Source organism: Hibiscus syriacus, unplaced genomic scaffold (assembly GCF_006381635.1).
Source record: "Hibiscus syriacus cultivar Baekdansim isolate YM2019G1 unplaced genomic scaffold, ASM638163v2 tig00110174_pilon, whole genome shotgun sequence".
Classification (NCBI taxonomy): Eukaryota; Viridiplantae; Streptophyta; class Magnoliopsida; order Malvales; family Malvaceae; genus Hibiscus; species Hibiscus syriacus.
Genome location: NW_024062612.1, coordinates 1,146,831 through 1,173,817, shown reverse-complemented (window position 1 = coordinate 1,173,817; position 26,987 = coordinate 1,146,831). Strand labels below are relative to the sequence as shown.

Below are 26,987 nucleotides of genomic sequence, written 5' to 3'. Positions count from 1 at the left end.
ACAGTGACAGCCACTGTCAGATGATGTAAGAAGGTAGCAGATTATGATCAAGACTCTCCGCATTTTCAAATCCTTTTAATTGTTTTCTTCAATAAATGGCAATGTATTGATGTTGATGATAACTCTCAAACTAAAAACAATTCATTTGGAGTTAGTTTACTTCTGTTTATCAGCGTAGTTGAACTCAACTGGACTGGCACAAAATTATATTACCCCATTTTTATTGATTTGAATACTATACTTATCATTTATATACTGTAAGTTTCTAGTATCTAAGTTCATTTTAATTCTGATCATATCGGATATGTAAAATCTAGAAGATCAAATAATGACAATTTTACTAAGCATTTGAATGGACATAAAATCCCAACCCCAAATACGCACTACCAAGGTAAAAGCAATTTCCTCCTCTACATTTGCCTTGGTTTTTATCTAAAAATTAATCATGAATTTTAGGGTTGATATGGAATTGTCGACTAACAAATAACAACACTATAAAAGAAAGTTTTGGGGGTTGCTACTTTGTCATTAATCTCAACCGTTTTATTGTTGCATTTTAACTTGCCTAATTTACACTAATGCTTTAATGAGTGTTATTTTATCAACCTTTATATTTGGTGGCAACTTTTTTTTTTAAAAAAAAGTTTGCACCGTTACCCTAATTTGGTCACATGAATTTTAATTGGGTAATTAATTTGTGGGGACTTGTGCTTTTAAAGATCTTTAAATGTCAAATATAGTTTTTTTCCCTCTATACCCAGCAATAGGCCTGTAAATGAACTGAACGTTCAGTGAACCCTTCATGAACCGTGCGGCGGGAAGTTCGTTTATTTATTAAATGAATAAACATGAACAATATTTTACGTTCATTTAATTAAATGAACGAACATGAACAGATGGCTCGTTCGTTCATTTACGTTCGTGAACGTTCGACTATATGTTCGTTCATTTATGTTAATTTATGTTCGTTCGGTTAAGTTCGTTTATGTTCGAACATAGGTCAAGTTAAATATGTTATGAAGATTATTGAAGTTGTTTGGATTTCAAGAAGATTGTTTTGTTGAACAAATTAACTTTAAGACTTTACTATGTTCATATAGCTTATTTATGATTTATGTATGTTTTTGTCGTATTCGAATAAATTAACTCTAAAGTTGCAGGTTATAATAATGAATTTTAAGTTGTTATTCTTGTTGTTTACTTTTTTTATATTCATTTGTTGTGTTCGAATAAGTTTGTTTTTGTGTTTGTGTTGTTCGTTTATTGTGTTCGTTTATTATATTTGTTTACGTTCGTTTATGTTCGTTTATCGTTTAAATGAACGAACATGAACAAGCTATATTCCTTAATGAACGAACATGAACAAAAAAAATTGTTCGTTTATGTTCGTGTTCGTTTATTTGTTTGGTTAAAGTTAAATGAACGAACATGAACATACCTCCGTTAGTGTGCGTTTGGTTCGTTTACAGGCCTACCCAAAATAAAATACTAGGAATATGTACACCTATTTTATCTAGTCATATACCGGGAACGAGATTTTTAGTACTCGATCAGCTTATTTAGCTCTCCTTCGAGAAAGTGGGGATGAGTTTGGCTTGATTTAAAGACCCCTTGATTATTGCATTATGTTCACTTTTAGTAGTGGAGACTTGATTGGATTCCAAGCATATGATAATATCTTGGTTAGTTTCGGTTTGAGCGATTTCATTTTAACCTAAACACTTTGAACGGATATATGTGAATCTTTATGAGGTATTGAGTCATGTTTCATTGAAGTTGGTAAATAATTGGGATATCTTGCTTGCTTTAAAATTCTTCTTAGGTGTGTATTTGCTTGATTGTATCTTGAATTCGGCAATTGTTATGGACTTAGTTCGATTGGAAGTTTGAGGAATAAAGTGAAATTCAAGATGACAACTTGCTATTTTGATGTGTTAATTGAAGAATGCTTGAGGAAAAACATTGAATAAGTGAAGGGAATTTGATAGGTGGTTTATTTAGTTATTATTTTGCCTTTAAATTGCTCCTTAGTTATTGGTTTTTGTGGTTGATTTATTCGTTTTGATTTATTTTCTGTACATGACACTAGATTCTAAAAATTGCACTTAAAGGACATAATTCTACATTTTTTATTTTCGGAATCAAGGCTGGATTAATGGGCATGACTCTGGGCATGACGCATCTGACGTGGCGTTAAGTCAACATCTTCCAGAAGTTCCAATTAGCGCTTATAGAAAACGAATGGGTCTTCCGCGTTTTTGAAATTCGAATTCAAGTTAATCTCATGTTTTTAGGATTTTTATTTAAATATTTTAATAATTATCTTTAGGAATTATCTCTTATTTTTATGAATTATCTTTTCATTATTTTTAGAGATTTTGAAGTCTATAAATACATAATTGTCATACTTAGCTAATTTCTCCATAAGCCAAGGGCTAAAGCGATGACTCAATTCCTATTGTGAGGATTGAAAAACACTTAAAATACTTTCGGGTTATTTTCTCAATTTTCTGGAGAAATATGATAGGTAATCGACTTATTCTTTGAAATCAAAAATTCGACATTGGTTTGGATGTTGTTCTAGTTTAAAGTTGGGAGGAAGAATCGGCTAGTAGCAAGTTCGACTTCCTATGAACACATTTAGCGGTGATCCGCTAAAGGAAATTGAGATCGGACTCGATTCTCATTGAGACAACATAGTCTGAGTCGGGTTTTTCGAAAGCTTTTAAAACTGAGTTAGTGCTAACGACGATAGTCGTAGTTAGTCCACATAAGGACTGGAATTCAAATATAGCTTTTGGATTTTTGGTTTACAAGAGAGAAAAACAAGTTACAGGGGTTGGACCCTGTAGATTGTAACCGATAGATATTCGAAATGAAAAATCTATTCAAATGATCAATTTGAATCGAGGCAAAAACTGAAGTCTGAGGTTATTTTCACCATAAGTTTTCCTTATCTCAATTTATTTTTCAATTTATTTATTTATCTTATCTTTATTTCAAATTATTATTTTTTAAACAATTTAAAACTCCCTTTTTCTTTCATCCCTATCTTTTCTCAGCTTTATCCAAATTCATGTCTTTTCTCAACCAAAAAGTCTCTGTGAATCAACTCTACTTATCTTTACTACTCTTTCCTTTATTTTTTTTTTTAGAAGAATGAATTATTTGACATTAATACGACACCTGTCGCACACCGTTTTTCTCCAAGGCATGTGGGAAAGACAAATGATGATGAATTCCTATGGACTTCAATAATGTCGAGATGGGCCTATATTCACCACCCAATCTGTTTGCAACTCTTTTACCACTATGTCAAACTAATTTTTAACCATGTTATGGAACATCTATCAAGCTTGAATTGCCTGGTCTTTTGATTTCAACAAATATAACCAAATGTGTCTAGTACAACCATTTACAAAAGAGATAATACCTATATCCATTTGAAGCAAAATGTGATGGACCCATAAATCAGAGAACACAAGATGAAAGGGCCTGTCATAAACTGTATTTGATTCATTGAAGGGAGCTTTGTGGTTTTTCCCCATCTTACAACCTACACACACATCTACATTATCACCTTTATTACTTTGTAAAGGAAAAACAACTCCTAACTGTTTACAAACATTCACGAGTGGGACACTGGTAGGATGCCCAAGTCTCTTGTGCCAAAGATTGTACAAATCATGACTACTACTAGCCATATTAACCTCCATCCTACTGCACCCTGCACTAGTATTGCGATCTTCAATTGCAAATCGATACAAGCCATCAACTCTTGTCCTTGCAACAAAACCTCTCATCTGCCTTCATCTCTAACCAAGCACATTGTCGCATGGAACTCAAAGTAAACTGCATTATCTCTAGCAAACTTCGAGACAGAAAAATATATTTACGGTATGCGTACCAGAAAATTGAGTTCAGAAGTCGATTACGCGTGGAGGAGGATTAGCATCCCCACAACGTAAAAAAACGACGAGTATATAAGTAAATAATCTTAAATTTTGATGAGAAAAGAACAGAAATGTAGAACAAGATGAATAAAGAATTCTTAATAGAAATACGTAAATGATTTAATCAAATTTATCAATTTTGTCGCTCTAAATACTGGCAACAGATGTCTAGTTGTTAACTTCCAAGGTGAAGAATGGACCATAAAAGAAAAGCCTAGGGCACAGGAAACTAGTGTGGAAGAGTGTAGAGACAATGAACTCAGCAGCAGCAGGAAGTCCATACTTTCTCAACACAGTAGTCCGTTTCCCTTCATGGTCCATACTTTATCAACATAATTTCATTAAGGAGAACGTTAATAAAGCAATAAACATAAATTAGAAATAAAAAAGATAGGAAAAGGGATAAGCCTGCTTATGAACATCGCCACTAATTGCTGACTCGCATGTTAGTGCATCAGTGAACCGCTCTTTATTCTTCAGGTTATCCAAATAATGCAGTGTCTGTAGTCCTACTCTCATTTCAATGAATAAAGAACATTAATGATTATAATTAGAGATTTCATCAAGGATGCCCACCGGAGAATCTCACATTGCCCAGAAAAAAGAAGCGGAAAAAAAGTTTACTAAATGGAGCATAATTAGAGAAGAAGCTTTGCAGGCGGCATAACTATAATTATAATGTTAAACTAGTCTAAAGTAACATCATCCAAGGAGAATCAGAATGTGGTGACTTGGCCAACATCGAGCACTTATCTCACCATCACTACACCTTTCCCCCTGGAAATTCCCAAAACCCTGCATTGCGTTGAAAAAAGGTTAGCCAGCCGTGGAGGCTTCAACTTTATGCTGCGTACAGTTAACAAACACGTTAAAATTCCCCTCTTCCACTCTGTCCTGTCCTTGACGGAATCTGAACCCTCTGTTCACTTTAAGAGCACAAAAGAACTCCTTATAAATATATTCCATCTCCTCTTTTCCAAGAGAAATCACTGGGAAAAGATTGAGAGCAAAGATGGGTTTGGTTGTAGTCATCTCTATGCCACTGCTTCTCTTATGCATATTACTCGGTCTGGGATTTTACTTCTATAGAAGAGCTAAAGCCAGACAAGGCAACAACCCTCAGATTTATGGCGCACCAGCTCCGCCCCCCGGTGCAGCTCCTCCTCCTCCTCCACACACCAAGCCTGACAACTTGGCAAGTGTTTGATAGTTTAAATCATGGGTTTTAAATCTGGGATACTTTAAAAATTACTTCCAGTTCCTGATCTGTATACAAAAAGCTGATTGTCGGTTATAATTGTGTGGAATTTAGAAAAACTATATTTGCATATCGGTGTTAAAATGTTATGTATCCCATCAAGGTTATTTGATTTTGGATTGGATTTGTCAGTGACTCCTGCCTTTTACTCTTAGTCGCATGATAAAGGTCGTTAAAATGGTGTATTCTTGTATCCATTCAGTCTTCAATTTATGATGGTTTTATATTCAAAATTGAGCTGTTTCACCTATTATCGATGTCGATCATTTAAAGATGGGTTTTAACAGGTATAAAATCTATAAGTCTATTTTCTGGTGCATAATTTATTCTGAATTTTCGATGTAAACAGTTCTTTTCTTAACGATGCCTGCAAATGATTAAGCACATATGTTGGCCATAGTAATGGTTCCTCATGTTACTCAGTACAAACCCATAAAACTAAAGAAACATTGAGAAAAAGGCAACCTATCTCAAAGAGCTAAACAAAGACAACATCTCCAAGAGTTATTTGTTTCTGCCACATTTTATGATTGATGTAATATCTTTCCATGACATTTTTAAGAAAATATTATTAATTTTTAGTATATGCTTTATATTAAAATATTTTTAAAAAAAATATGATAGGAAATATTTCAATGGCCTTTAAAAGAAATGGTGATGTTGTAATAATGACATTAACGAAAATGATATTAGTAATGATATTTGTTTTGGAAAAGTTCTGAGCAAAGATTTTACAACAGTAGTGAGTAGGGTGGAGCTCATGTACAACACACGAACTAAGCACGGTACTTGAATTTTATCCAAAAATTGAGAAGATAGAAGAGAGGATCTGAAACTGACAACCAAGTCATCAGTTAACCAATGACGACCATCCACCTCAGATTCGTTATCCATGTTCCCACCACTACATCCTCCCTCACCTGAATCTAAATCCCATCCCACACTTTCTTCATCCTCAACGAAGAAAAGGAAAAGGGAAAACACAGACGAGATGTCTCTTACGATCCCAACTAATCTCTCAAAATCTATTTTGAAGCCAAAGCTGAACTCCCGAGTTACTCCCAAGGTTTCAACAAGATCATTGATCGTATGCTCCTCTTCCGACAAATCTGCTTCACCACTCCAAGCCTTCTCGGCGGCACTTGCTCTTTCTTCCATCCTTCTTTCAGCTCCGCTTCCCGCTGTTGCTGACATTTCGGGTCTCACTCCATGCAAAGAGTCCAAGCAATTCGCCAAGCGCGAGAAGCAGCAGATCAAGAAGCTGGAGTCTTCGTTAAAGCTGTACGGCCCCGACAGCGCACCGGCTCTCGCCATCAAAGCGACCATTGAGAAAACCAAGAGGCGCTTCGACAACTACGGCAAGTACGGCCTGCTCTGCGGCTCCGATGGGTTGCCTCATTTGATAGTGAGCGGCGACCAGAGGCACTGGGGTGAGTTCATCACTCCCGGGCTGCTGTTCTTGTACATCGCCGGATGGATCGGGTGGGTTGGAAGGAGCTATCTCATTGCTATAAGCGATGAAAAGAAGCCAGCCATGAAGGAGATCATCATCGATGTGCCTTTGGCTACCAGTCTCATCTTCAGAGGCTTTATTTGGCCTGTTGCTGCCTACAGAGAGTTCGTCAATGGTGACCTTGTTGTCAAGGACGTCTAATCTCCTCAGGTCTGCATCTCTTCTCTTCCTATCTTCAAATTCTTTATTAATGATTTTAAAGCAATAATATCATTATCTTTTTGGGCAAAATATTGTATTGTATGTTAACATGAACTATGAAGGATGTCTTATTATCTTGTGAAAATCATGAAATAAAACGAAAGGATATTGTATCAACAGAAATTTTATATGTTTCCTGTGATTGAATGCATACACAAAGCATTAACTGTATGACTGTTTGATTTGGTTTCATCTGATTTCTTCTGGGTATACAGAGCTTTGAATGGGACGACGACTAGGATGGGAGCGCTTTAGACTGAATATTTATGGAAAAGAGGCGTGTTGTGAATTTCTTGTACTTCATGTAAAGTTTTCTGTAATCGTTATGTAACGCTTGCTAGTGTTAAACATATGGATCTGGTTTTTCTTTCCATTTCAGTCCAAATTTCATGTTACGAACAGGAATCTTTGAACACCCTGAAATGTTTAACTGACAGTTTGGATGTTTAATAACCAATGGGTAAGAAAACATAAAGAAAAGATGGTGTTAAATCCAACGCAATAGTTGGTCTAATGCAACAGATTAAGGTAACATTAACGGGCCCTTCAGCAATTGGCACAAACCAAAAATCAAATAGGCTGATGGGGAGAGCCAAGAGCTCGGCCTGCCACAAAATAAATCGTCAATATCTTCTTATTTGTTAGAGTGCAGGCATTGTTGGTTACCGTCTGTTAGAGTGCCTTTTCTGAAGCAACGAAGTGAATGTGGAAATAAGTTGTCTTTTGGTTAATGTTGCCAAACTTGTTAGCCCATGCCTGCCCGTCTCTTTTAGCCCTGATCTAGGTAGTAGACCTACAATTTTTCCCCCTTTCGCCTCTGAATAATCCACATTGGTATTGGATCACTACATAAAACCAATTGGGCCTTGATCATTCTTACTTTCCATTTCTTGGTTCGCCCACCCTTTATACGTCGTCGAGAGAGTAATTTAAACTGCACCTTAGGCATGAAAAATGTCCCTTTCCTAGGCTTCACTCGATGACATAGGATAAAGATGGAATATCTCTTTAAATTCAAAATCATAGTCATATAGAATTTATAGTCCAGATATAAATTGGGTTTAAGAGTTAATTAGCCTGTCTAAGTCATAGCAAAGGGCCATAATGAGAGAGTAATTTGAATTATAGAACACCATGGTGAGTGCATTCCACCAACCAACCCCAATGTTTCTTTCTCTGAGAGAAGAGGGGTGGAACAATCCTTCATTATTTCCCCGTTTCAAACTCACTATTGGGGAGCAAAAAGGAAACTGGTAAAGGTGTGATTTGATTTTTGCAACTGCGTCAACATTTAAAAAAGAAATACTTCATAGTAATTTGACTTAAGGTTAATTGATTCGTTAAAACATTTGACAAATTTACCGCACTCTTGGCAAGCTGCTGCTTCAAAATTTTGATTCCACTGTTCCAGGGCCAATCACCTCTCTCGCTTTTGCAATTCAACATTAACAATTATGACCACTGAATCAATCATGATATAACCATAGCAATTTTAGTCTCATCCAAAGATTTAAAAAAAAAAAAAGTAAAGCAAAGAAAACAATAGTGTTAATTAGGTCTGCCTAAGACCTTGTAATAAAAATGAATGATGTCTTCGTTGAATAATGAAAAAAGATGATCAATTTAAACACAAACATTAACACCACTGCTGCAGATTACTACTGGATATGGAAATGACTGGTTTAGGGGTTTGACTTTCAGTGGAATCCCATGTTGCATTATTTGACACCACCCACATATCTAACTCTTTATTCCTTTTCTTTTTTTCCCCCGAGTATACATTTTTAATTGATTGAAAGGGAAATAAATTATTAGCAGGTTGGTAACAAGTCTACATAAGAGAGTGCATATATGTATTAGCCTCGTTAACCACTCCAAACTTTCTGTCCTTTTGGTTGATGCAGCAGCTCCCATGGATCATGATTAATGTTAATGTCGGGAAACCCAAAGAATTAATGTCAAAAAGGGATTCTTGCTTGATGCAATTATACTGTCTTGGACCAACTCAATTATGTTAAATCACATGCTTGACAAATGACATTTTTTTTCCTTTAACGAAAGGGGTTGTAATATGAAAATAATAAAAGAGCTTTTACATGTGATCTGAATCCAAGAACCAGAATGGATTTATATATGACAATTATTGCCCGACTTTTCCTAATTACCACCAAATATACTTTCCTAAGTCATTGGCTTTGCATTGAAATTTTGAACTTGAAATGAATTTCTATCAACCAATCCAATGGGATGCTCCCACTTTTCCTTCCTTGTGAGTTGAAAATGTTGAGTGTTTTTAAGTAAGATCATGAGTTCAGCCAATGAAAAGCTTCCCAAATATCAATAGATTAAAAGGTTCTCATATAATGGTGTTGACATGCTATATATGGTAGGTAAACTAACACCACAAAAGTATTAACCCGGCGCTGAAAATATAAAAGTCATCAACATCAATTAGATACGAGTGGAGAATTTCATGCACCATTATACCACTCTTCTAAAACAAAAGTTATTACTATATTTTAAAGATAAAATGAGGGGTAAGTAGTATAGATAATTCAACTGAGCTCGAATTTTAAACTTAACCGATATTTTTTTCAGACAATCGGTGTTATCTTTTAAAATAAATAACATGAAAAAAATAATTAAAACCATATCCGCATATATAAGAATAAAATTATACATGTGCAATATATATAGTTAATGACAAAGACCCTTTTGAATCAAAAGCTAAGTGACCCTAACAACCATCACAGTCGCCACGGCGCCACCGCTATCGCTGCCACCTCTCTTTTTGTCTACTCAAATTGTTGAATATAAAATGATTTAGGGATATAATAAGAGGGAAACTAAGCATAGGGTGACAAAAATGTAGCATGCATATGTATATGTAATATAGTTAAGCTAGCATGACCACATGGACTCTCCCAAGCTACCCTGGTTAACCATCATATCCACGTCAAAAGTGGTCTTATCTTGTGAACGCATGAGCTTGGATGAGGGTGACCCGCTGTTACTTGGGCTTGCAGGGCCGAACCCATGATGTGAAAAGGATGCGGTCTGTCTCACCTGCAGGTGCACAACCTCTGCCTGAGCCAGGGCCAATTGGGTTTGAAGGGTGTCTATTTGTTGTTGTAGCAATGATATGGCTCCGACGCACCCGTAAACCGGGTCACGTACCCTGGCATTAGCCTCATACACCATACTGCTAACCGCGTCGCCCCTTTGATGCACTGGTAGTTCCTGCAAGTTCGATAGCTAAAATCGGTCAGCTTGCAGGGACCAATAGGGATGGAAAGCAACAATGATCGGGGCGAAGTAATGGCCCATGGGTAATAAACACATGGTGATATAATGGTGACATCGCCTTTTTATTGCATCATTTTCTGTGGTAGTGAATTTGGCAAATGTCCAAAGTATATTACTTTAACGTTTAAAGTAAGCTCGTCTTTATATACCTTATTTTGTAAATAATGTTAAAATAATTAAAGTATAACTAATATAATTGATACGATATATTTATTCTAGGTTTGATCTTGGTGGCTCAAGCTTTCATTAATTATTATTTTAATCTGAATGGAACTCTTCCGTGAAAAAGACAACTTAGCTATTTGGAGGTATAGCCCTATATACCTAGTTTCAAGCCGTAAAGAGAAATGGTCAAAAAGCAATTATATGTAATTTCACTGAAAAAAGCACCTACAAAACATCTTCACGTGATCTGTGAACAGCCCTTAGAAATTTAAGCAGAAAGAAGGGAAAAAAAAAGCAAACACAAAGTACTATTCATATATATTTTAACAAATAAACTTGTTTCTCAAATGTTCTTCATTCAATGTATGAGGAGTTTGAGTTTCTAGCTGGGACCTCATAAATCTAGTGAACTTGAAAAAGAAAATAAGGGAATTTGTTGTAATGATTACCCTAGGAAACTGCAGATATAAGGACCAGAACTGTTATTAATCTAATTAAACTGATGAAAAGAAAGCATCAAAACCCTTTTTATGAAAGAACACGGTTTAAATGAGAGTTGTTGTCATAAGTTAAAACATGGGGTAGGAATATTCATTAAGGAGCTCCGAAAGGCATATTAATAAGGTAATATTATATATAAATGGTGGGTAATGGAACCTGGAGCATCTTGTTGACATTGCTAGCACCAAACACCCTGTGCACATTAGCGAACTTTTGGGGCTCATCTGCAGGAAAATAAGGAGCAAATACACAGTCTTGGGCACACCTTCTCCTTAGAAGCTTGCATGCTGCGCATGGTGATGCTGCGCCCTGCTTCCTACCACTCTCCTTCATCTCTCTCTCTCTTTATATATATGTATATATATATATATATATATACACTGAAGGACTGCCCTCTCTCACTAGATTTTAACAGTTGCACTTTCAAAACCAAAAAAGCCCACCCCTACTTTAACTTTTGTATGCTTCCCCTTGGAGATGATGATACAATTAGAAGGATAAGTGAAGAAGTACAAGTATAAGAAGAAGATGAAGAATAACAAAAGAGATCGAATTGTGAGTGAAATCTGCAAGGAGAGTAGGGAGAGATGTGTTTAGCAGGGGAGAAGTGGGGGTGGTATTAAATAAGGAAATGGGAAACACGTATATTCAAGGTGGACCCTATTTTTTTTTATTTTATAAAATATGATAGGATAAAACAAACATACGGACATGATAAACTATATATATATATGTTAAGCATATGCAAGATCATATAATACTTGCGTTGTGAGATAATGAATCTTAATTTAATTATTATTATTGTAGTATATAAATAGATGTGTTTAAAAATGATTAAATATAAAAATATTTATAAATGACAGATGACTTAGATATTGATTTCTTATAAAATATTTTATAATACAAATTATTCTTTTAAATTTTTACTTTTTTTCAACTTTCAATGTCCGATTGATTTATTATACTAAATAATTTATACCTCAAAATACTATAAAATAAAAAAAAAATTACATAAGTTGTTTGGATTATGAAAATAATAATTTTGTTTTGTTTTTTGTTTTTCATGTGTAGGTCGATTTTCTTAGACCGAGTCTAACTTAGTGCGGTGCCTAATATTTCATTGTGATACTTGCATGTTAGCACTCCCTTAAGTAGTGTGAAAATGATGCATGTGCATGCTTGGGAGCATAAAATAACATGCTGATTAATAATAATTTCAAAATTAATAATTATAAGAATAGGGTTTCGCCAACAATATTAATATATATTCATATTTGTGGATCCAGTTGCATGTCTAGCGACTTCTCATTTCTCACCTTCTTTAATATTTTTGTGATAGTGTGATTGAGGTGTGAATTTGTGGATGATTTAGTCAACTCAGATAAATTTAAAGTTTGCATACATTATAATATTTTATTTTATCATATTCCTTTTTCCACAAGATCAAACGAACAACATGATTTTTCATGCTTTTTTTTTTATATTTTTAAAAGATTTTATGATGTGAGCTTTATCTATATAAATTAATATAATGTTATTACTATTACAAATTAATTTAAATTTTAATTGATAATATTTGATTAAAATTATTTAATTATTAAGTATATTTAATATAATAAATATTAATTAATAAAATGAAATCTTAATAAAAAATATACTAATGATTAAATTTATTCATAATCAAATAATATGTCCTATGAATATATAGTAGGATTTTAGCTCTTTAGGAGATGTAGTGTCATCATGATTCTATATGGAAAGTTTTGCAAGTTTTTCGTGTAAAAATTACATGTTTTTATGAAGATTTTTTTGTACAAAATTATAGTTTGTTATAAGGGTTATAATCTAATATAATAAAATTTCATTATTTTAATATTACAAAGATAAATTATAAAAAAATTGTGCTACTTTAAATATTATTTTTTTGAGATACGAATAACTTTTATTTTATCATATCTTCATTTGATGGTTATTTTTACTTTGAAATTCTCATGACTAAAAAATAATTTAATTTTTAAAAGTAAATAATACTAATGCTTACCACATAAAAAAAGAAAATTTGTCATGCGTGGTTTTTTATTAAAAAATTCAAATGAAGATAATAAAGAGAGACGTAAGGTTGATGATGGCGTGCCGCAAAATGATTAAACCTTTTTTTGTTCACATCGGAAGTTTTGTTAGTTATACAACCAATTACCTTTTGATTTATAATTATAAAAATATTAATGATGATTTTGTTTACAAGATTACGATGAGATTAATTTAGTTAAAGCAACCAATCAGGCGTTTCAGTAGGAAAATATGTTTTTGTTTTTTTGTTTAAATAAAAACCCCTCTAAAATTGTGATAAGACATGATATTATTTAACAATGATGAAGCGTGGATTATAAGATTGAGCTAATTGCAGCATATGTCCTTAAACTATGACTCTCATTTTAATTTGGTCTTTAAACTTCTTAATATTTCAAATTCATCTCTAAACTATGGCTAACCTTCTAAATGAGTCCTTATACTTTTGAAAAAATCAATTTCACCCTCAAACTATGATCCTCTTTCTAAATTAGTCCCCAAACTTTTTGAGTATTCCGATTTCATCCCAAACTATACATATATACTAATCACATTCTTGTTAATACAAAAGAAAAACAAAATTTAGGTTAAATTATTATGAAACTAGTTGCATATTTGGACGGATTTGGGAATAAAATTAGAATATTAAAAAGTTTAGGGATAAAAATAGAATGTTCAAAAAATTTAAGGATTAATTTAGAATGAGAGTCATAGTTTAGGGATTAATTTGAAATATCTAGAAAATTTAGGTATCAATTTAAAATGAGAGTCATAGTTGGGGACATATGATGCAATTAACTCTTTAAGATTTTGTTTGATAAAAGAGAACTAGAAAAATGAAATTTGAGAGGATTAAAAAAATAGAAGGACGAATTTTTTTTTTCTCTTTCTATCAATATGTTGAGAGTATGGAAAATTAAAAGGAAAATATGTTTATTTAATTTTTCATTGTTTGGTACAATAAGAAAGCGACAATAAACAATTATGCTCTTATTTTTTTTTACAGTTAATTCGAATCAATTCAGGTCACATATCTAATTTTGGTGGATGAGTCTTCCGAAAGATTTTTTTGCATACACAAGGACTCGAATTCGAGACTTAATTAAATGGTATCACTATCAAATTGCTTACCACTTGAACCAACCCTCATTGATTATAAAAATTATATTTTTATTGAAACATTATTTATTTAGAAAAATTGAAATATTTTGAATTTTTAAATATTAATACAAGAAAATAATAAAAATAAAAATATTTAATATGTTCAGTTTATATCGAAAAATTAATTGTTAATGTGGTTAACATTAAAGTGTATTTTCCGTATTGTTCCGGTTTTAAAGCTTATATGTGTGCCTGTGTGGGCTGCATTCAGCAACGTTGGGTATGAATATATTGACCGTTCCCTGTTTTCTTTCCCGTATACAGCATCCTGAGACTCGAGAGTTGAAATCTAATGTTCGTATTCTTTCTCTCTCTCTCTCTCTCTTATTTAGAATGTCAAAGTCTCGGAACTGTGCGATGGCGGAATTTTCTATTTCAGAGAAAATTTTTCTTCGTATTTATCTTTTAAGAATTACAGTACAAAAAGGAAAATAAAAAAGGCTTTGTTTTGATGCATAACAACAATAATTGCAGATATGTTTGTGGTATGGATGCATGACATGCCCAAATCATTTATGCCCCAAAAAGACAAGGTGGTTTTAATTTATAAGGAAAATACCAACAACAAAAAAACAATCTATGGGAAAGACAGCTGGGTCCAATGACAAGAATAACTCATAAAGAGGTGCTCAATGCCTCATTGCCGCAAATTTAAAAGTTAATGGATCCGGTTTAGGTGGCAATCGGTTGAGGAAAAATCGAAAATCGTGAATTCGAATCGATGAGATGAGAAATAATCAAAATCTTTACTCATAGGAATGAGGATGGAGACATAGATTGTTATATCTGAACGCATGGATAATCAAATCGTACTATGTGAATAACCGTGGGGATCTCCAAAAAATATCCGTAGGGATCCCTGATATTTTGTAAAATTTTAAAAATAGAGTTATAATCATTTACATATATACCCTTAACATATATATTAATAAAAAATTATATATGGTAATACTGTGAGATTATGTGTTGTCACTGTTACATCTCAAATGAACTAAAATTGAAGTTTATATTTTTTTCATTTAATATATATTGATTTGTTGAGATTGAAAATGATAATATTGTACATATACATTGGGTGTTAGATGAATATTGACGTTTGAAAATTTCATATTATAAATAGAGACCAATTTGAGACAATCTGATATATCTTACAAGTTTTAGGTGTTGCATTGATTTCAAAAATGTTTGTTTATTTTTTTGGATGAGATTAATAGAAACCCGTAGAGATCCATAAGGATGGGTATGAGGACTAAAAAATCCCCGAAACATATAATTAAGACTCCCCAAAACCATAGCTGCAAGTGTTGGGGATGGGTTGGATAATGCAAAATCGTCCCCCCCGACCCGTTGTCACCCCTAGATCTGGTAATTACACGTGGATTATATATTATTTAATATTTATTTATAAATATGGGGTAAATACTATGTGGTATATATTAAAAAACTCTCAATTATTTAATATTGAAAGCTTATATCTATAACATTTACGACACTCGAACCTAAAATTTCAAGAGATAACAACTTTAATTTAAATAAAATATATTCATTCATATTTTATTATAAATTGAAATTTCATTTTTATGTTAATATTAATAATATTTATATTTTCTAATTAATAAATATAATGAAATTTATTTTAAAAGATCGTTTATTTTTTAAACAACGACAACTGAATTTCATTAATAAAAATGAATGAATCAAAATTACAACGCATCCAAAGAGAAAATTGGAGACAATAGTTACCAAAAACTCATACATAAAATAAAAATATTAAACCCACATATACTTGAAACCTTCCAAACATCAAAACAATCCAGTAACCTTCATAAAACTCATTGTCTCTGTCGAACAAGACACTTTACGATGTGATAAAGGAGTGGTGAGCGAACCAAACAATTTGACTTACTGTTTCACTACACAATTCTGATTATATTAGCAAACGACCATTTACAATTGAGGCGATCTAATAATATGTGACTACCGACAAACTAATTAGAAAACAAATGTTGTGAGGATCTTTGTGCAACACTAACACGACCACAAAAGTATGCAAACAACTTAGCGAAAACCATAATGAATTTGCCACAAGAACATAGAAAAATGTGTCATAAAGACAAAAATTATTATTTAAAAGTCAAAAACTCAAAAAAACTCAAAAAAACAAAGGCATAATACGAAAAAGGAAAGGAAAAATAATCATCATCAACGGTCGGCAACCAATTCTAAAATTGGTGTCGCCTCCGGCTAAACAAAAAACAAAAGAAAAGAAAAAGAAGACACAAGAATATTGAGAGAAAAATTAGGTTAAAGAAACCTTACCCTTTAAATAATTTTAACTGTTTAAAATTTTTAAAATTCTTCTAAGGTGACAATTTATAAACCAATGTTTTTTTATATATATAATCTTATAATTAATCTTCGTCAAATTTATTTCTCAAATTAAAAACCACTATCCTCAAATTCATGTTTCATAATTTTAAGGGTAGACTATACATTTAGTATCTAAACTATCAATTTTGTTTCATTTTAATACTTAAACTTTCATTATCAAAATTATACTTAATATTTATTTTTCGTTTCGTTTTATTATCTTACCGTTAAAACTTAATGGAGTGCATTTTATATGGGTAAATTACATGATTCATCACTCAACTATCTTTGTAATACCCAAATATCAGGTCAGTGACTTCATTGAAAATATTTAAAATTAGAGGATTAATTGAATAAATGATAAAGGATAAGAAATGATTTAGAAATATTGTTTAAGACCAATTAGTAACAATGGATGAATAAAGAGGGTATTTTGATCTTTAAGGGGAAATAAATTTAAAATTCATTTTATTAGGGATTTAAGAAGGGAAAAAGGGGAAAATTAAAACTAAACTAAGTAATCTCTTTTTCTTATTCTTCACGCGTTCACGTGCTCTCTTCCATAGCCAAAGGTAAGGCTTCATTTAACTAGTTTTTCCTTTCATTTTTGGTTTGTTCTTGAAACTTTGAGTGTTATAGAGGCTTAAGGAAGGGTTAAAGAAGATTAGAACTAAGAGATAGATGTTTTATTTGAGATTGAAGGAAATGGGTTTTTGAATGATATGTTGTAATATAAGTTTTTATTGATGTGTACTAGTATATTTGACTTATCAAAGAAGTAAATAAGAGGTTGGAAGCCTTGGATGAGATTAAAAACATGTTAGAAAAAGTGGTATGATTCTTGGTTTAAGATGTTCTTTGGAGATTTTAGATGTTATAAGAAGCTAAATGAATGAAAGTTAGTTTGGATAAGTAAAGAAGGATTTAATAGTATTGTGGAGGTAAAAGTAATGGAATTTGACCAAATTTGGGTAAAATCGAGCTGAAAAATGGAAAATCTGGGTAAGGGTATCAGTACTGGAAGAATAGTATCGATATTATAGGTTTAAATTTGGGGATATCATATGAACATTATCAATATTGATGCAATTAGTATCGATACTGATGTGGGTAACGGTACTATGAGGAAGGTATCGATACATGGATTCCAAAATGCAGAAATGATATCGATATTGAAGGGAGTATCGGTACCATAGTATAGAAGTATCGATACCATGGTAGGGGTACTGATACTATTGAGTTTGGAAAATTAAAATACGATGAATTTTGATAGAAATTGAATATAAATTGTACTTTTAAGTATTATTAAAAGTATAAATGTTAGAGAGTATACTAACGTTGTTATGTTATGTGTACTTAATGGATGCTTGTGTAGATCATAACCAAGCTTTCGAGTCAAGCAAGAAAAAGGGCAAAGATAAAGATGCTGAATAGCTGGATATTCTTAAAGCATACTAACGAGGCATACCAGGTGAGTGCATTTATTATGTATATTAAGAGTTATAGATGCATGTTGTTAAAGGCATATATTGTATTTGTATATCATTACTATGTTTTCTATCGGCACTAAGTGTGTAACCTACGAAATTCATCATATGTTGATGACCGACTGTATTGACACTAAGTGTGTAACTCACGGAATTCATCATATGTTGATGAACGACCATATCGGCACTAAGTGTGTAACCCACAGAAATCATAATGTGTTTATGAACGACCGTATCGACACTAAGTGTGCAACCCATGGAATTCATCATATGTTGATGAACGAACGTATCGACACTAAGTGTGCAACCCACGGAATTCATCATATGTTTATGAACGACCATATCAACACTAAGTGTGCAACCCATGAAATTCATAATGTATTTATGAACGACCGTATCACACTAAGTGTGCAACCCACGGAATTCATAATATATTGATAAACGACTGTATCGACACTAAGTGTGCAGCCCACGAAATTCATAATATGTTTATAAAGGACCGTATCGGCACTACGTGTGCACCTCAAAAGAAATTATAATGATTTGAAAACAATAAATTTGTATTTGATAGATATGATATAATGATGTATTGATCTCACCTCATTAGTATTCTTGCCTCACTAAGTAAATACTTAACGTGTGTTTATTTCACGCGTAGGTTTTATCAAGCTGAGTAAGGAGTGCATCTGACATCGCAAATCAAGAGTCACCTCATCAGTAACTGTACGACAGCTATGTCTATTTTTGATATTATTAGTTGACATGTAATAGGATTATGATAACGTTTTGAAAAGTATTTGACTTATAAGGATGTAAAAAAGGATAAAATGTTTGAACAGTAAATTTTTTTTTTAATATACTAAAGTTTAATGAACATTTTATTAGTATTTCATAAAATGTTTTATGAAAATAAACAAAATTTATGGGTTTTCAAATGAGGAAATGCTTTAAAAGTGATGTGACATCTGTATGTGTATGGAAAGGTATATGGAAATGGGTGTTACAATCTTGTCACTCCTATTTTAGCCACTAAAGTTTAAAAATATTCAATTTAGCTACTCAACTTCTGAATTGCTCCTATTTTAATTACTCTAATTTATTTTATTAATATGTTTTGTGACATGACATTATTATTATTTTATTAATATATAATTAAATTAAAAATAAATAAATTTGTAATTTATAATGGTTAAATTAAGATTAATTTGAAAATTGACTAATTAAATTAAAAATAAACTTTATTGACCAAAATAGGAGTGAGAAGATAGTTGAGTGATGAATGATGCAATTTACCCATAAAAAAGAAGCCACATACAACTCACTCTTTAAGTTTTTAACGACGATGTACTAAAACGAAACAATAAGTAATCGTTAAGTATGATTTTTAAACAGTTGAAAGTTTAAGTATTAGAATAAATCAAAACTCATAGTTTAGATACTAAGTATGTATAACAACAACAACAAAACCCTATTCCCATATGCAATGGGGTAAGGGGAGGTAGGTAGTAGGTTGCCCCCAATGCCATGTTGAGAGCAACTTTCGTGATAGACCTCGGCAGTCAGAAACTTAAAAATAAAGATAAATGCAATGCATATATAAATAATTAAAAAATACATAGTTGTACAGTCTTGATATGCAGTCTTTATATGCGCGTATGAAATGGAAGTAATCATTGCAAATAAATCCCTGCGTAAAATTCTCTGCATACAGACAGAAACGTAAGACCCGGCTAAATTTAAAAAGAGGAAACATGAAGAGAATGATACATAGAAGTCAACGATAGCAGGCAACGAGAAGGAATAAAGTCAAATGGTTTAAAACCTAAACTAAGACAATATTGTTTCGCTACCCTAATTCTAAGCCTTCATAGATTCTAAGGACAAAAACATATAATCTTCTTTGATATAATCTTCTTTGAACTCAATTTGCATTTATGAATCATTGGGGTCAACGAATATCATTTAAAGTTCTTGATTAAGGATCTACAAACCTAAAAAACAAAGGGTTTTTTGGCCCAATACCCCAACGGGTTAATTATTTAGGGTATTGGGCCAACATTGACTTTATTACGACATTCTCTACAGTGAAATAACTCGTCACCTGAAGATATTATTTTTAGATAGTCCCTATGAAGTGGGCCCCATGTAGTCTATTATTTTATTATCATTAAAATGACTCGTCACATTGACATGACAAGTTCGTTTAAAATATTTTTTAAAATTAAAAAATAAAATAAAATAAAAAAATATAAATAATAAAAAAATTAAGTGAAGCTCGTCACCTCGATGTGATGAGTTTCTTCAAATTCAAAAAAGTAGCCGTAGGTCAACGGCTATATGGGCAACGGTCATGGCCAATGGTTACTTGGAACTCTCACCTTGAGGTGACGAGTTCGACCGGGTATTTTCCCTACTACTCGTTTATATCCGTTGGATGTAAGGTTATAAATAGATGTTTTGGGTTTTGGTTTCTCACCAAACTCTGAATCTAAAAAAAATTACAAAAAATATACCTTATGTCAAAATCTCAAAAAATGACAACCCGAGAATATATGTTGCACTTGGATAACGTCTATTTTCGGTCTATTTCCGGCCATATTTGTATGTGGCTTCAAGCTTTACCCGGCGTTGATTGAGCCTTTGGTCGAATGTTGCAGCCCGAGATGCACACATTACACTTCCCGAGTGGTGAAGCGACGATTAATTTGGAAGACGCCGCTTACCAACTAGGTGTTCCTGTTAATGGAGCCCTCGTGGTGAGTCAGAACATGTACGACTCCACATCGTTGGTCCACCAAGTTTTGGAAAAATAGCCACCATATGACGTCATCGATGGCTTTCGGGTACGTATAACATGGTTGGAATCAGAATTTCATGTGATGAATGAGTCTATCAAGGAGGAGGTTATTTTCGTGTCTCGAGCATATCTTCTTCAACTGATTGGAGGGGGTATTATTACCAGATAAATATGGTAATTTGGTGCACACTTAGTATTTGTGATATTTGGAAGACTTTTCTATGTGTCGTAATACCAGTTGGGGCTCGGTGATTTTGGCATTTATGTACCGGGAGCTTTACAAGGCTGCAATTGTCCAGCCGGGTTGAAAAGATGATGTTGTTGACTGTCTGATGTTGCTACAGTCGCGGGCTTGATATCGATTCCCGTTTATGATGCCAATTACAACAGCCCCTATCGAGTTTCCTCTGGCCGCAATGTAATTATTTTTAAATTTTTTAATTTCATAAATTTAATTTTTTATAATATTTTTTTTTAATTTTAAAAATTTTAGATGGCGTCATAAAATATCCTAGACGAAGTTGGCGGGTGCTACTACACGAGATATACAGATGAAGATCGACATCGCCGGTTGATATGCGGTATGACATACTTTTTTTTTGAATATTTAACTTTATATATACTGATTTTGATATTTAATATTTACAGTTCTCTTGGCTTCCATATGTTGACGAGGAGATCAACCAATTATTGCCAAGGGGATTTTTTGAGGGTCCTACATCGTGACACTGTTATTGCATTATGTGTTTGTTGAGTGGCACGTTGTTGATAGAGTGATGCGATAGTTTGCGTTGTATCAGTCGATTCCTACGCAGATGGTTCATATAGACGTGCTCTATAGAATTGATACGCATGGGAAACATACTGAAAATTGGCCGGTAAAACACACTATATATGACGCATGGAATCAACATGAACAATCGCTCCCCGCGTCTCGACATTACACTGCTGGACCTAGATTTTGCTTATTCTCCCTATCTCCGAAATTACGAAGAAAATGAGAAACCATATCTCACGACACTGAAAGAGATGGGAGAATGGGAACATCATCACGCCACATGCGCCAAGTCCTAATTAACTTCAAGTTGTAGTTTCATAAACCCGACTTGACTCAAAAAAATTTCAAGTTCAAACCGAGTTGTAAAATACAACTCAAATAACTCGAATAACTCAAAAATTTTAGTAATTAGTGAATTGATTTTCAAGTTTAATTTGAGTCTCTCGACTTTATATCATAAATGTATATCACATATGAAAAAATATGAAGAAATACACATGTATTGTATATGGTTATAAAAGATCATTTAAATTGGAATAAAATAATATCATAATATTATAAATATATATAATTGAATTTAAACAGTAACTCGAAAATTTGACTCGACTCGACTCGAAAAAAGCCTTAGTCAACTTCGAGTTGTAAAATAGGATTAAATTTATTTTAATTTATTAAAAGTGGGACTAAATTGGGAGAATATGTAAACAACAGGGACCAAATGTGTGATTATATCAAAATATTTAACTGTTGTTAACGACAGTTAACTCGGGGTGACCACATCTTAATTAAAATAAAAACGAAAGTGACCATGTCTTAAGTTTTTTGAAATCATCGACCAAAAGTGGACAAAACATAAAAGCAATGATTTTCCATGTAGTTAAGCCCTTAATTTTAAAAAAGATGTTTTCATTTAAATTGAAAAACATATTTAGGAAATAAAATAAAACCATTTATACTTCTTAATTTTCACATATTCTCTTTTCAAATTTAAGAACGCTATAAAAGTTTCAACAGAAAGACGGTTTTATTAATTGAAAAATGAAAATAAGTTTGATTTCCTAGCATCAAAAGGAAAGCAATGAAAATGGCATGCAACCGAACTTTTGGTGAACCTTTTTCTAGTTCCCCAAATAACTTCCACTGTAACACATGGATGTGTAAATGCAAATCTCAATTATTGTGAAAAAACACGTTAAAGGAGGGTGTGTTACCAGAATGTCAAAGTCTAAGGTTGCTAAAAGTCATACACACACAACACAACTAGGTTTAATTATGATGGTAATATCGGATTAGCTGGACCATCCACATTTTTGCTTACCTTAGACTCTAAATTTTCCTGTATCCGGTCCCAATGGGTGATTTGATACCCGTATTGTGTTTGCCGAAGAATGTTTTTTCCCTAGCAGAAGATGGATGCATGTTTGAGGTTAACTGCTAGGCTGTCATTACCTCCCAGTATCTATAATATTTTCTGTTGGAATCTATCCATATCCATGTGAAACCCAAGCATTCATTGAACCCACAGCTCATTGTAAAGAAAAACATACATCAAGTTAAACTGTGGATTTGAAAGAAGATATTGTGTTTGATGTTTGCATGATTACACAACACCTAACACCCTGCATTTTCAACCTTTAAATTGTTCATATTAAGTCTTTGGTTTTTCCACCTCCATTGGATGTTTTAAACTCCATTTATCGTCCTTCAAAATAAATGTAATTAAAAGTACAAATTTATTATTTGATACATCGATAATTGACAAAAAAAAATTAATTTATAAATAATTTTAATATATGATTACATGTCTTTAATTATCTATTAAAGATCCATAATAATAAACTAAATATTTTTAGAAAAAGTATTAAAGAGTATCCTTTTTAAGATCAGCGGGACACTCTAATAGCAATATTAGTTCAAATTATTGTTGTTTTAGCATCCATCCAATGCCCCGGCTTGAGTGAGGTCAAAGCTACAATTTTTGCAATGAATTATATTGATCTCACAATAAAACTTTTGAAAAATCACTTTTTGGCTTTTCAAATTTCGTGTAGTATAAAATAATAAATTTAATTAATAAAAAATCTATTTCAATATTATTACAATTTTATCTAATTAAAATATTTTATTATTATATACAATTTTAATAATACATTTAAAATAAAATATTATTTTTCTAATGTTAGTTCAATAATATAATGAATTATAAAAAAACATTCTGATTAGTTTAAAATTTCTCAAAGTTTATATTTTAGATATATTATAGGCATGTGAAGGCTTTTATTAACATTTAAACTCATAAGCTAATGTATTGGATGTGGTAATTAAGATTATTTTATCAAAGTCCAAAATTTGATTGGAGTGGGAGGGAATAATTATTTGTTGGGACATAACATGATTGAGAAAGAAAGGTTGCCTTGATTCTTAAGCAAAATCTTATTTCCATTTATCCACTAATTACAAGTGATTAAGGAGCCTCAGTTCTCAGTGTTTTTTTCCCGACATCATGTTTATAATTTTAAGGCAAAATTATGATACGATAAGATTCCTCTGCATGCCTTGTACCACTACTTTTTGAACTCAGTCTTGACTCATCACTGTCCTACATATTCTTTGAATTATATGCCAATTTAGATTAGATTTTTCCCCAGTTTATCTTTTTTATAGGAACTGGATCCTTGTTAAAAAAAACCCTTCATACCTGATCCGAATGATCAGGAAGTGGAAGGGAAAAAAAGAGTGTCCAACATTTATTTATTAGAAAAGTTGAAAAACAAAGTACCACCCAGTTCATACAACCTACTCTTATCGAAATCATATAAACCAGAGATGGACACATTCTGACAAAAAACAAAAAAACAAAAAACCCACTATAATCGAATCAAAGCGCTAATTACCATATCCCTCTTTTGGCGATACGGTCAGCATGCCTTGTACAATGACTTTTTAACCCTAGACTCAATCTACGTGTTACTATTAGATCTAGCGGATTAAATTTAAATCTCTCAAAACTTTCTTTGATACTTTAGAATCATAATATATCCAAATGATATATCCAAAATGATAACAAAACATGAAAATCATAGTAAAACAAAATATCCCATATTGATGCAAAAGAAGTAATGTCAAGATCCATATAAATCCATACATCATGAGTAAACCAAAAAAATGTCATAAAATTAGAATATCAAAATATAGGCACATGTTATCAAAATAAAATCAGTTTGAAAGATGTAAACATTACAACAAAAGTACGGTACAGAATGTGTCGATCCTCTAAGTACGAAGTCTGAGGAGCCTAATCAACGGTATCTGAAAAGAAAAAAGTTTGGGGAATAAACTAGGGAGCTTAGTGTGTTCCAAGAGTACAAAAAAAGAGTAAAATGTACTGATAAATTCTAGAATTGATTTCAAAATGCATTATAAAAGTGGCATTAGGGTTTTTATTAAAACTCAGAGTTGCCCTCCAACCAAACACTTCATGTGTAGTTCCTCAAAACTGTCATACTACCTAAGGGGATACCTTGAGGCTTATATGACTACCTAAGGGTCACCTTAGGTCCATAAGAAAATACCAGCTTGATAAAAGCAGAGCCTCAAAACTCCAGAATCCTACCAAGATAGTACCCTAATAAAACAATTCAGATAGCAGATAATAATTACAGGATTAATAAATCATACATGGTTATATTTATATTTGTCAGTAAAAATAGGTAACTGGAGATCATACATCGGTAAACATAGTTCATAAATAGTAAATCAGGAAATCATAGTTCTGATCAGATAAAAATATTCATGAATCAATTCAGATATCAAATCATATTTCAAAACATATAAATCATATTTCAAAATAGATAAATCAGTCATATAACACACAAGGAACACACCTCAAAAGGATCAGTCAGGAGTTTACTAAGCATCAACCTCGGGAGTCTCTAGTACCTTTAATAATTACTAACATAAATTAGTCATTGACCTTAATTTAAATGCACTTAAATAAAATAATTAAATACATATACATGTTCGAGGTTCAATATTCAATTTGGAAGTTTTGGGTTGGAATTTAACAAAACATGCTTCAAATTCATATTGAGGAAGTAGAAAAATATAAAATAGGAATTTTTCGAAATATTTTAACTTTTTTATCAAAGTCAACGTTAATCAAAGTCAACTCTGATCAAAGTCAATAATTTGAGTCAAAGTCAATGATTCGGTCAAAATTAATGAGTCAGACCGGTTTGAGTTAACTTAGATCGTTCAGGTTGACTCGGTTCTGTTCGAGTTGACTCGATCCGAATTGACTTAGTTTCTAGAATATGACGACGTGTGAGGTGACGGAAATGACGGTTGTGACCATCCAATTGCTTCCAATGCTCTAATCTTCCTTAATCGGCCCAAAACAACTCGTAAACCAGCCGAAAACCAAGTAAAATAAACGAGAAAAGGGCGAAGGTCTTACCCAACGATGATAGAGAAAATGGAAACAATGGAGAGAAACACCGGTGGAGTTTTGTTTGGAATGGGATGATGAGTCTAACGGTGGTGGCGGTAATTTTATTGGACAACGGAATCGGCATGAAAACATGAAAAACAACGACGACTAGGGTTTCCGACAAAGCTTCACGAAGCTTTTCACGACTAAAGATGACAATCCATGAAAAACGATTAGAAAAGTTTTGATCACGGGTGAATGATGGTCAGGATGGTGGTGACGGTGCACGACACGATGTCCCAAGACGACATCGATGGGTATTGGAAATTTGGGGGTTTTAATTTTCTAGCATTTGGTTTTCAGATGGGGAAGCAGGATCTGCAGAATTAATAAAAAGTAAATTTTACTTTTTTAAGACCAACAATGCCCTAGCCTAGATGGTAAGACATAGGGATTATGCCTATAGGTCGGGAGTGCAACTCCCCTCAACCACATCTTTTTAAATATCTCACATTTTCCTTCTTTTTTCTTTGCAGACCAACGATTGTCAAATCAGGGAACGAGTCCCTGAACTTTCGGGGACTTCAATTCGGTCCTAAAATCATAAATAATTTACAAAATGGTCCCTTAAAATAAGTAAAATAAAATCAGATTACAAACAATTAAATTGGGGGTGTTACATTTTTTGTTTTGGACCAAAGATACAATTTCTTTAACCAACGACCTGTACATTGGAGGACTTATACTTGGATTATAGATCCAATCAACCGCTCTTTTGTAGTCACTGTCTAAAATAAGTTGCAATGAATGAAACCAGGAAGACTTGAGGAACATCAGTAGACCCGCTTTGATAGCTTGCAATTCAACAAGAATTGGAGTTCTTTTCCCAATCGATTCTGAAAACGAGGCCAAGACATTACCATCAAAATTCCTCAGAACACCTCCCAGACCACCTGACATACCATCACTCGCAACCGCTCACCATCTATGTTAAGTTT

At 32.7% G+C, this 26,987-nt stretch overlaps 3 protein-coding genes across 5 annotated transcripts; 2 read left to right on the top strand and 1 right to left on the bottom strand.

Annotated features, from left to right (window-relative positions):
• The first annotated feature begins 4,788 nt into the window (after positions 1 to 4,788).
• On the top strand, positions 4,789 to 5,330 carry LOC120216819. Its single transcript, XM_039214128.1, has one exon. It carries the CDS (start codon positions 4,966 to 4,968, stop codon positions 5,158 to 5,160), a length of 195 nt encoding a protein of 64 aa, XP_039070059.1. The 5' UTR covers positions 4,789 to 4,965; the 3' UTR covers positions 5,161 to 5,330.
• Positions 5,331 to 6,088: 758 nt separating this feature from the next.
• On the top strand, positions 6,089 to 7,301 carry LOC120216878 (photosystem I reaction center subunit III, chloroplastic-like). Of its 3 annotated transcripts, XM_039214159.1 has the most exons (3): positions 6,089 to 6,874; positions 7,065 to 7,072; positions 7,165 to 7,301. In XM_039214159.1, exon 1 carries the CDS (start codon positions 6,104 to 6,106, stop codon positions 6,863 to 6,865), a length of 762 nt encoding a protein of 253 aa, XP_039070090.1. In that variant the 5' UTR covers positions 6,089 to 6,103; the 3' UTR covers positions 6,866 to 6,874; positions 7,065 to 7,072; positions 7,165 to 7,301. The 3 variants fall into 3 exon arrangements, 2 of the variants coding, with proteins under 2 accessions (XP_039070090.1, XP_039070091.1); XR_005525101.1 differs by lacking the exons at positions 7,065 to 7,072; positions 7,165 to 7,301 and adding an exon at positions 6,996 to 7,015 and having other exon boundaries at positions 6,089 to 6,964; XM_039214160.1 differs by lacking the exon at positions 7,065 to 7,072 and having other exon boundaries at positions 7,141 to 7,301.
• A 2,402-nt stretch (positions 7,302 to 9,703) lies between these two features.
• Positions 9,704 to 11,473, bottom strand: LOC120216835 (LOB domain-containing protein 4-like). The gene is made up of 2 exons (XM_039214135.1): positions 11,054 to 11,473; positions 9,704 to 10,165 (listed from the first exon to the last, which is right to left on the bottom strand). The coding sequence occupies exons 1-2, from the start codon at positions 11,228 to 11,230 to the stop codon at positions 9,827 to 9,829; spliced, it is 516 nt and encodes a 171-aa protein (XP_039070066.1). The 5' UTR covers positions 11,231 to 11,473; the 3' UTR covers positions 9,704 to 9,826.
• Between the last annotated feature and the right edge of the window lie 15,514 nt (positions 11,474 to 26,987).